This window comes from Mustelus asterias, chromosome 9 (assembly GCF_964213995.1).
Source record: "Mustelus asterias chromosome 9, sMusAst1.hap1.1, whole genome shotgun sequence".
NCBI classification, from domain to species: domain Eukaryota; kingdom Metazoa; phylum Chordata; class Chondrichthyes; order Carcharhiniformes; family Triakidae; genus Mustelus; species Mustelus asterias.
Window position 1 is genome coordinate 38,450,067 of NC_135809.1, and position 11,700 is coordinate 38,461,766.

Below are 11,700 nucleotides of genomic sequence, written 5' to 3' on the forward strand. Positions count from 1 at the left end.
CATTGCTGCTAATTATCTAAAATAATATAAATCGAGATTTACAATGAGGAATTGCTGGCTTACAAGTAGAAATACTGACTGATGCTGTACCTTTAAAATGATTTATCTGTCCACTGAATGAAGCAATCACCCCTATGCCTCTACCTACTGCATGAGATTAGAGATAGACCAGTACTAGATCATATCAACTCTCTGCGCACACTTTCCGATAACTGCCAAAGTGAGCTCATCAGCTGAATGATCAGAGGCTGGGTGATGCAGCATGTGTGCCCTGGATTCTACATGAAATGAGGTTGAAATATTCTCAACTTGGTTCACGTTGGTATGAATCCACAGTACAAATTATAAATTAAGGGCTTGGAGTGCAACCAGATAAGCTGTGACCCTTTAGTGCAGCCCCTTTAGACACTGAACGTGGTGAGTGCTGTCCCATCAGACCTGCAGCCATTTGAAAATAACAACTTGCACTTCTACGTAGTACCAAAGTTTAGTGATGAGTCATGTCACCATCAAGGTGAAATATGGCATTGCTGCAGAATGAAACTTTTCACTTTTGCACTGAGCAAAATTAACATTCAGCACTCCTAGAGAATCATAGAATCCCTACAGTGCAGAAGGAGGCCATTCGGCCCATCAAGACTGCACTGGAGACAATCCCACCCAGGCCCTATCCCCATAACCCCACATATTTACCCTAGCTAGTCCCCCTGTCTCTTAGAGGCAATTTAGCATGGGCAATCCACCTAACATCTTTGGACAGTGGGAGGAGACCCAGAGGAAACCCACGCAGACATGGGCAGAATGTGCAAACTCCACACAGTCACCCGAGGCCAGATTGAACGTAGGTCCTTGGCGCCATGAGGCAGCAGGACTCACCATCACGCCGTCCTAGTGCTGCACTAACACCAGGTAAGTTCCTCCATTTTTAAGCATAAACATTTTGGATGCAGCAAGACTAAGAGCACTGTACAAAATTACATGGTAAAAATTTCGAGGGAGAAGAAAGAAAAACTATCAGGTCAAACAAGATTGCTTTGTGATTAATGGCCACCCTTCAAGAAGAGGACTCTGAGACTCTACCGCACAGTAGAAGAGGAAAATTGGCAAGATAAAAGGTAATACAACTAAATTAAACCAATGTTCAATTTAATATGCAAAATTTCCCACCACTAGAAACAAATGAACTCTGCATTTTTGCCTAAGGGTAATATACCTGTTAGAAGGCTGTATAATTGCACTGTTGTTTTTGATGGCAATTGATTCTCTCAGGTTCCAATGAATGGGAATGCTTTACATGCCTCAGTCAGCTGTTAAGCAGCTGAACTTTCAAGGGTAACATCTGCTTTAGGCAAATGACATGAAACACTTTCTTATATTGTAACTTGTAGTTACAATTTCATCAGATCCTTTGTGCAAGAAGAAGAAGAACTCATTAAGAGTTACTATATCATTAAGAGGAAATGCACAGGACATCCAATTTAGGATTTCTTTTTAAACTTGAGAAGAGATTGTAATTAGTGATGAACCACAGCTTAATTGAACCCTGAGCCTAGACTTGGCCTTTGAATTCTTGCTTATTCTATCAAGAAACCTTTCACAAAACTTCCATATCGAGTCAGGAGGTGCGGGAATGCCCCTCTGTTCCACAGTACTCCTGATGGCCTCTGTCAGGCTGCAATCACTTTAATATTCTTCTCCCACCCTGTAGTTGACCGAAAGCTGGTGGTCAGCTTACGCCAGCAAGGCAGACAGACTAAATTTGATCTATGAGAGAAGGAGCAGTGCAAGGGAAATTGAGTTGTTGGACTGGGAGTTGCAGAGGGGTTATAGGGGCACAGGAGCCATGAGGTTGAGGTCAGGAGGCCTTGGGTCACAGTGTGATTGGGCAGGAAGCATAAGGTGGCAGGCCGGGAGGCAGTAGCATCAAGTCCAGCAACCACATACAGGTCACGTGGATAGAACTGAGTATAAGCTGTAAGCCAGACCGCTAGTGCAGGTGGGTTTACCGGGTAGAACATGATGTGTGACCCAAAACTGGGCAAGAGTATTCATGTTAAATGAGGTTGGAAGATAACCACAAGCCTTGATGGTGTGCTCTGCAAATGAATTAAACCATTGAGACTCATCCTTTTCCCTTGCTGCTGATAATGGTATAAATGCACACAATTTTCACCCTTTGTGACTCCTCACATACTGAAGCAATCCGTCATACTGCAGCATGACCTGGACAACATTCAGGCTTGGGTTGATAAGTGACAAGTAATATTCATGCCACATAAGTGCCAGGCAATGACTATCTCCAACAAGAGAGAATCCAACCATCTCCTCTTGACATTCAATAGCATTACCATCACTGAATCCCCACCATCAATATCTTAGGGGTTACCATTGACCAGAAACTGAACTGGACCAGCCATATAAATACTGTAGATACAAGAACAAGACAAAGGCTGGGAATTCTGCAGAGAGTAACTCACCTCCTGACTCCTCAAAGCCTATCTGCCATCTAAAAAGTACAAGCTAGAAAGTGCGCTGAAATAATTTCCACTTGTCTGGGTAAGTGCAGCTCCAACATTTAAGAAGCTTAACACCAGCCAGAACAAAGCAGCCCACTTGACTGGCACCCCACCCATCACCTTCAACATCCACTCCCTCCACAGACACACGGTATGTACCATTCATAAGATGTACTGCAGCAAGGATCCTTCGACCAACGCCTTTTGAACCCGCAATCTCTACCAAGAGCAGCAGATATATGAGAACACCACCACCTGCAAGTTCCCGTCCAAATCACTCACCATTCTGACTTCAAAATATATTGCTGCGCCTTCACTGTCACTCGATCAAAACCCTGGAACTCCTTCCTGAAACAGCACTGTGGGTGTATCTATACGGTAAGAAGTCTCACAACACCAGGTTAAAGTCCAACAGGTTTATTTGGTAGCAAATTTGCTACCAAATAAACCTGTTGGACTTTAACCTGGTGTTGTGAGACTTCTTACCGTGTTCACCCCAGTCCAACGCCGGCATCTCCACATCATGTGTATCTATACCACATGGACTGCAGTGGTTCAAGAAGGTAGCTCACCACCATTTTCTCAAGGACAATTAGGGATGGGTAATAAAAATGCTGGCCTACCCAGCAATGCCCAAGTCCTTTGAAAAATGAAACACCCATTGTCTCCACTGAATGCCCATTTTGTGTGATTTAACCCTTATTTTAAATAGCTTGAAAATTGCGAGAGCATGTGCTCATACTTTTAACATGCATGCATTCCCAATAGGTAAGCCTGCCTGCCAAAGGGTGTCATGTTATAGGGCTGAGCAGTGCAAATTGCAATGATTTGATTTGATTTGATTTATTATTGTCACATATATAAGTATACAGTGAAAAGTATTGTTTCTTGTGTGCTATACAAAGCACACCGTTCATAGAGAAGGAAATGAGAGAGTGCAGAATGTCGTGTTACAGTCATAGCTAGGGTGTAGAGAAAGATCAACTTAATGTGAGGTAAGCCCATTCAGAAGTCTGGTGGCAGCAGGGAAGAAGCTGTTCTTGTGTCGGTTGGTACGTAACCTCAGACTGTTGTATCTTTTTCCCGACAGAAGAAGGTGGAAGAGTGGATGTCAAGGGTGTGTGGAGTCCTTAGTTATGCTGGCTGCTTCGCCGAGGGAGCAGAGTCAATGGATGGGAGGCTGATTTGTGTGATGGATTGGGCTACATTCACAACCTTATGTAGTTTCTTGCGATAAATCAAATCAAATCAAATCAAATCTTGGACCGGGGCAGGGGAAATAGGGGCTGGCCCTGAGAGATCCGGGGAGGCCAGCGATCGGGGGTAGTGGGTATTTAGAATTTTTTGGGAGAATCCCAGCCTCCATGTTTCGATTCCCACTAAAGGACTTAGTCCTCAGATTGGATAATTTTACCCAGCGTGTTGTGGTTTTTGTTTAATCAGAATCCTGAGCCAAGATTAGAGTAATACATGCCAACCACCAACATTTTCTGGTGATTTTAATGTCTTGGGGGCTCACAAAGCAAGCCAATAGCAATAACTCACAATGGTCAAGCTCCTCTCAATCTGAGTTTGCAGCCTATGTGTACTATAGGTGGAAACTTCTGTAAAGTGAGGCCACAATGCTGATAATTAGAGCAGGGAATACTCTTGAATGGAAACAGGGTTGTATGCTAACCACTAGACTGAGATATGGGCAGGGGGAAATGGGCAACAGAAGAAGAGAACAGGTTTGGATAGCAGTGAAGGAGGAGGTAGAAGAAAGTATATCAGTGCAGGAGAGGAGAATGGACAATAGTGAAAGAATAGGGGGAGGAGGGACAGTGGTAAATGAGTGAAAGGAAAATGGATGGAAATGGATTTTACAATAAAATTTTCAAATTTTCCATTTTTAAAAATCAGAATTTAATAATTATGAAGTAACAATAAGCATAAAGTGAAGCAGAACACATAACTTTAGTAATGAAATCCAGTATGTTTCTGAACCCCCAAATCCCATAATGATGACTGATTGATTTACTCCCTAAGATTTTCTTCTTTCTCTCATCCCTTAGCTTGGACAGTAAACAACTCCTCATTCTCGATAATAACCAATATCATTTATACATTCATTCTAACCTAGAACCCCCAATTCTCTGGAGCTTTCCCCCTTCTTCTACCCATGTTTTCCAAGTTAACTTTACCTATAAGATTCACTTCAACTCTCTTGCTTCCATTTTCACTCCTAACTTCAGTGAAGGTCTGATTTTATTTCAGATTTCCAGCATTCACAATATTTTGCGGTTGTCCTTTTCCTAGTTTCTTTGCTAGCTAATATTGCCTACGACTTGAGCAACTCAATTTAACTAACCCTGTTTTTGTAAAACCTTTATTTCAGCAACATCAGATAATGGCTCCCTGCTGTGCTCTCAACAGCTGTGCAGTAATGTGCCCCACACCATTTCTTCTTCTTGTTCTTACCTTTGTCCCTCTCCAGCACGTTAATGAGTCCCTGAACAAGTTTAGCAGCCAGTTAATTGGAGGTGCGTGAGTTGTTCGTTCCCCCACTACTGCCATTGCTTTGAAAATTCCAGTCCATCCTGGAGGCTTCAGAAGACTGAAATGCCATCTGGGAGCACCATTTCAAATTGTGCCTACACCCAGCCTTGCCCTTACAAGCTCACTCCATCCTGCCCATACTCTGATATCATCTATTATCTCCATCACTCCTCTCAACCCATCAACTGCCTCTGCACTGTCAGACTAGTTATCTGATTCACAATTTCCTTTAGCTCATGAGAATGAATTGAGTCATCACCTTCTTCCCCACTACAAATTCTGCTCTCTTGCATCAACTCCATCCTCCCTTCCCCCTATTGGATACTAGTCTCACTCAGATCAAAATCTTGAGGCCCTGTTCAAAATGCCATTTATTTTCTTATACAAAGGCTACATTTCATATGTTTGAATCTACCTTAGCCCCTTTAGTACTTAAACCCTGATATTCACCATAATGACTCAGGAAGCCCGACTGGAAAGGGACATAGTTTATTAATGCAAAGTAAAACCACTGCTGTGGTGTACACACACTAGTCCCTGCCTGGCACTACCATTCAGCAGGCCCAGTCTGGTTGTTGTTGCTGTTTGAAATGCAATCGTTAAGTTGTAATTGTTTTATACAAATAAAAACATATTATTTCCTCATAAGTTTTATTTCTGCACTATACAATAGTCTTGAATTTCATTAGATCTGGTTTTGTGAAGAAGGGTTGTTTTGTGTAAACATGCTGTTCAGTATCTGCATCATATCCGGACCTCAGTCATGAACAAAGTTTCTGTTTCTCTCCTCCGTCCTCTTCCAGACTTCTTATATATGGTTATTGCTTTGAGGAAGGTGAGAGAAATAATTGAGCTTCCAGTTGAAAATGTCACTGTGCGCAATCTCTAAAACAGTATCCATTGCCTGCACATCAAGCTGTTGTCCAAAATTGTCTTTGCTATGTTACACTTCGTGAATTTTATATTTAAAAGCTACGTGAGACTCTTGCGCGTTCTGCCTGCCTGTTGCCCTCTGTTTACCCGCCAATCTGCGGAGGTGCATTGATTTGATGACAAAGCATTAATGATGCATGAATGAGGAATGTATTACATACTGCAGGTCAGGAAGGGTCACTGCATGGAAGAGATGTATAGCTTGTCCGAAAAAAAGGTCTGGCAATCTGTAGTGGGTGACTGTACGTGAAATGGGTTGGATCTATTGCATCAACTAGTTGGTTAGCTGCTTAGCTCACCAAGATCACTGAAGGGTGAAGAGGATTTAGACTCTCCATCACTATTGCCTTCTCTTCTTGGTGCAGGACAGGGAAGCTTATGAATCTCCACAGCCCTCGGAGATAGTGACCCTCTCTCCTTAGTCTCTGAAGGGTTCAGTAACTCCTGAAGGTGTTTGATGTAGCTGATAGCAGCCCTTAAGGTCTCCACTTTGCTCAGTCTTTTGTCTGCAAAATCTTCCGGGAGATGCTCCCTGAGTCGTGCATAGCCTTCATTGACATAGCGCACCCTCTGCCGCTCCCTTTCATTGCGTTTCCTGATAAAAGCTGGCTCAAAGGAATAATCATAGATGCCCAAGTGGCTGTGAAAAGGTAGGTAAGACAGCCTGTTGGCATATCCTTCACAATATGTGCCATCCAGATATGCAGGATCAACAGGAAAAGATAATGGCAAACCCTCTGCAAAGGGCATCGCAAGGCAGTCATGTACCCTAGCCATGGGCATCCCAATGGGTCTTGGGTAGGGAATTCTTTCCAGTGATGATCCTCGCTGATCGCCATCCATTTCAGATTCAAGTATCTGCAGCTCACTTCCAACTTTATGGCAATTTGCCGTCAACAGTTGTGTAAAAGTTTCAAATGTCAATTTTCCTTGTTTGAACTTCTCAAATACACCTCATGTTACACTAGTCTCTTTCAAACTTCAGAAAAAAGATGGATAAACATTAAATAGTGCAGAAGCTGTTCTGTGTGTCCTTGATGGAGTAGTTTGTCCTAAAATAAAAATGCAGAGTGTAAGTTACACCAAAAGAAACTTAAATTAGCTTGCTCTGAGTTTTTGTCAGTACTTAACTTCTCACAGCATTTGTTGCCATCATGTACATGATATTATAGCAAACAATGTTTTAACACTTTGGTAGAAATAACACTTATTTTGTTTGTTACATATAAGACCAAATGACTCATAAATTAAACTTGGTGGTTACTGAGAATTAAAGACCTGGTCTAATTACCCTGGGGTAGTAACCATGACTTACTGTGTGGCCTAGCAACCCAAGGTCTAGAAGGTTGCTCCTTACACTATGCTTGTAAGGAGATGTTTTGAATAAATGTTATTTGTTCACCTGTTCTCAATTGCAAAATTGGAGGGGAATTTAACTCTTCCCTACCCAGCAGAAATAGGGAGATGGGGAGGAAGAGAGGGAGACGATGGGGAGGAAGAGAGGGAGACGATGGGGAGGAAGAGAGGGAGACGATGGGGAGGAAGAGAGGGAGACGATGGGGAGGAAGAGAGGGGGACGATGGGGAGGAAGAGAGGGGTGGAGAGGAGGAGGGAAAGGGGGTGGTCAGTTCAAATTAATCTGGAAACTTACCTGCTGACCAAGGACACCCATGCAAAGCAAATGGGGTCCTTGTTTCAATATGCAGAATGAGTCCAGATGACACAATTCGGACCCTACTACAACATTAACCACTGGATGACCTACCCTGGGAAACCAAACTGCTTGGAACACGAACCATGGTTAGAAAGGGTCAAGCAAGTTAGGATTTTTAAAAAAGTTTTTTTTTCTGCAGTACAGGAGGGAAATGAGTGCAAGGATGAACCTCATGAGGAAACTTTGAACAACCCTGCTCTGGGCCTCCATTTCCCTCCAACCTCTACCACTCTCCCCAAAAGTTATGATCACCTTTGCACCCCCCCCCCCCCCCCTTCCCTGGCCTGATGCCAGGTACCATTGCCTATGGGTCCCAGGCTTCTTGCCACCCAAAATCCATTCCTGCCTGCTGGCCTCCTTGGTATTCCCATTGAGTTCCGCTACAAATTTGTCCTGTAGAACATTAAAATCAGCTCAGCCTCCCCGTTGTGCTCCTGGACAGGTCAGCCATTCACGAGGTAATATTCACACCCAAGAGGATCCAACATCTTTGCACAATATGAAAAATAATCCTTACTTATAATGTTGTTCTAAAGCTACTTTAAATCACCATTCTGCCTTAAGACTGGATGATCTACTGTTCACCCTCACTGTTAATTATTTAGTAATTAAGCATTTAATTGCATTCAGGTGGTGGGCATTAACTGGGGTTTCACCTGTGCTCCTATAGATAACAGCAGATTGAAACTGTCATTGATGGATTTGGAAGTTTTGTTCTTAATGTGTATAAATGGCTCATAAAGTGTGTGAAAAATATGGTACCATGTCTACCCTTAACCGCCTGGCTTTCAGATTCACAAGACACTCACCAACTTGAACAAATATACTTTCAAGAATACTCCAGATCACCAAATTTTCTATAAGTTAAAACAAAAGTCATTTGTTACCTTATTAACTCACACAGATGAGACAGAGGCTGAGACTGTATCAAGAAAAAGATTATTCAAAGCGAGAGATTGGTAAGCGAGAGATAGTGAAACACTGAAATTCAAGGATAGGTGTGATTTGGAGTCGATTTTGAGTGGACATATATTTGTTCGGTCTGAGACATTTTCCCTTGTATCACTGTTTAAATTTCAATTTGCCAATACTGCAAAAGGATATGGTGTCAATCAGTGTAATGGGTTAAATATTTTATCTTTTGGGTTTACTGTACGTGGATATTCAGGAAAGGAAGAGATCAAAATGTCTCTGTGCCTCTGCATTAAAATGAGTGGGATTAGAAATAAATCTTAACAAATAAATGAAGTAAAATGAGAAATGTAACACAATGAAATGCATTGAATTGAAGGTAGACATCAGAGGGTCAAGATGAGAAAGAGGAAATAGTATTTAATCTGAACACTAGTACTCAGAAAACAAAGGGAATGAAATAAATACTTATTGAGTATCGCAAAGGAGAAAGAAAGCAAAATGTTCAAGTGTCTCTGATTAGGAAATTTATGTCAACTATTGCAACTTTGGAAAAAAATTCAATATTGAGTTTATACTAAAAAAAACAAGCTTCAGAATTAAATAATAGCACAATCCATCTGGAGAATTCAGCGATGGAAAACAAGAATCTGAAAAGAATGAAAAAGGGAGAGAACTAGAAAGAAAAGGTTGGAAAAAGACAAGATGTGGATTTTTTTTAAAAAAATGATAAAGAGAGAGAGAACAATGAAGTAAGATGAAAAGAAAAGGTTGCATAAATAAAAAGAAAGTTTGATGAGAAAAGCACAATACCCAGGAATTTTACTTTCAATTGCTGTGATTGTTTTGTGTGCAATTTTTCTTACCTTTGGCTCTAAGATTTTCTGGTCATTTTTACTGTTTGCCTCATTCCCTGTAGCCTTCCTAAGGGAAACGGGAACACAGTCTTTGATTTCTTAGAGCCTGGAAAATTTTCTAAAGTCTTCCCAGTGTTTGAGCAGCTTTACAAGTTCCTGGTCCAAAGAGTTGAGGAAAGCTTTGCAAGCGGCAGACGGAGAGCTTCTTCCTCTGTTCTGCAAGGTATACCAAAGACTGTTTCAGGCTCCTGTGTTTTGGGATCAGATAATTCCACTCAGATCAAAGAGTAGCACAGATTCTTCAGAGCCCTGCCTCCTCCCACCCAGACACTTGGAAAATGTTTGAATAGCGGTGATTGAAATAACTTCACTACAGCATAGATCAGTGATCAGATTTCAGTTTTACAGAGTGTATGGCAGAAGAGGTGGGTAAATGAGAAGGAAGCTGGAAAAATCAGACCCGCAGTCAGAAATATAGAGCTGTAATAATACAAAGACAAATGTATGAAAACATACACATGGTGATGGATGGGAGAGATAGATATAAAAAAGATAGCACAACAGATAAACACAGATGGAAACATTAATAAAGATAGATACAAAGTGGTAGCTAAAGTGAGAGACGGAAGGCTAGACAGATTGGTAGAAAAATGTTCACCAGACAGGTTATGATGATGAGGACAGTACTTTGTTAGAATATTAGCTGATTACACTCCAGTTTTTTAAAAATGATTTTTGCTGCGCCATGGCAGCTTCTGTCTCCTAAGACGTTGTGGTGGTCAACTCTGTGTTGAGCATCACCTGGTGTGTCCCAGAAGCACCACTCTGACATGTCAGTCTCTGCTGCATTTGTTGCAGAAGACAACAGTGGCCTGAGAAGGTGCACGATTCACTGGTCTCTGTTTTCTCTGGGCCCTCAACCAGGTGAGTTTTTCATTTCTGCTCCCCCCTTCCAATACCCTTCAAAACAGTCAGCCTCCAGAGGTCACAGCTGTCAGTGACTGTCTCCCAGTTGTCAGCGTCAGTGTCTCATCTTCATATTTCACTGCAGGTGTTCTCGTAGCAGAGATATTAATACCCAGGAGGTCATGATCTGGTGTCCAATTCACTGGACAGGAGGGCATACAGCTGTCAACCATTGGATGAACGTGGTTGAGTAAGCGCAGATGTTGTTGGTTTAGCAGTGAGTGGACGCTGATGGAATTACCATACTCCAGGACCTCTGATAACCGTGTCCTGTCAAAAGATGCAAAGGATATGTCTGAGACAGTGAAGGTAGAAACTGTTTATCTTCTTCCTCCATCTAGCATATATTGTTCAGCTCTCACTGCTAAGAATGCAGTCTTGGAAACTGGTGATTTTCTGTCCTCAGTCAGGTTGCTGTTGTTCCACATTCTCTTACTTAGCATGGACATAACGGCTGCAGCTTTTGCAATATGTGAGTTGATTTCAGCATCAAGTGACAGATTGTTGTTGAGCTTAGATATGTGAAGCTATCCACAACCTCCAACGGTCACATTGTCAATGTTGATTGATGGTATGGCAACATCCTGGACGAGGACATTTATCCTCCTGATGCTGATAATCAAACCAAATCTTTTTGCAGGCATGATAGAGTCTGCCGCTGAAGAGGTTCCTCGGGATGGAATGGTAGTGTGACATTGTCAGTGAAAAGCGTCTCTCTGATGAGGACTTTCTCTTGGATCTCAGGTGAGCAAAGCTGAGCAGCTTCCTGTCAGTTCTGGTGTATAAGTAGACATCCTCTGTGGGTGACCTGAAGGAAGTCTCACAACACCAGGTAAAAGTCCAACAGGTTTATTTGGTAGCAAAAGCCACTAGCTTTCGGAGTGCTGCTCCTTCGTCAGGTAAGTGGGAGACCTGAAAGCACAGGACAGCAGCCAAGAGACGAATATACCAAAGAGTACCAGTGCCAGAACACAACCCTGTTTGACCCACTGCTAACCTCAAAGGCTTTTGATGTTGCACTCTTATGGGAGAAGATGTGTCCTGGCAAGCAACATGAAAACCACAGCACCATCGTTTAATGGTAGTCCTGAGTATTTTTTTCTTCAATGTCAAGCATTTAGTTTTATTGAGTGGAGCACTGCTGCCTCTTGAGGTTGTTCTCTGAGGTAATGGCAGTATCTACATTGCTAAAGTGCAGCTGCGATCAAGATTTTCCCCATGAGCGATCCTGACATTTAAAATCTCTGACCAGTTGTTTCTTAGT

At 42.2% G+C, this 11,700-nt stretch overlaps 1 protein-coding gene across 1 annotated transcript; it reads right to left on the minus strand.

Moving 5' to 3' along the window:
• Window positions 1–6,269: 6,269 nt before the first annotated feature.
• On the minus strand, window positions 6,270–6,830 carry LOC144499218 (achaete-scute homolog 4-like). The gene has a single exon (XM_078221336.1). The coding sequence runs from the start codon at window positions 6,828–6,830 to the stop codon at window positions 6,270–6,272; it is 561 nt and encodes a 186-aa protein (XP_078077462.1).
• Between the last annotated feature and the right edge of the window lie 4,870 nt (window positions 6,831–11,700).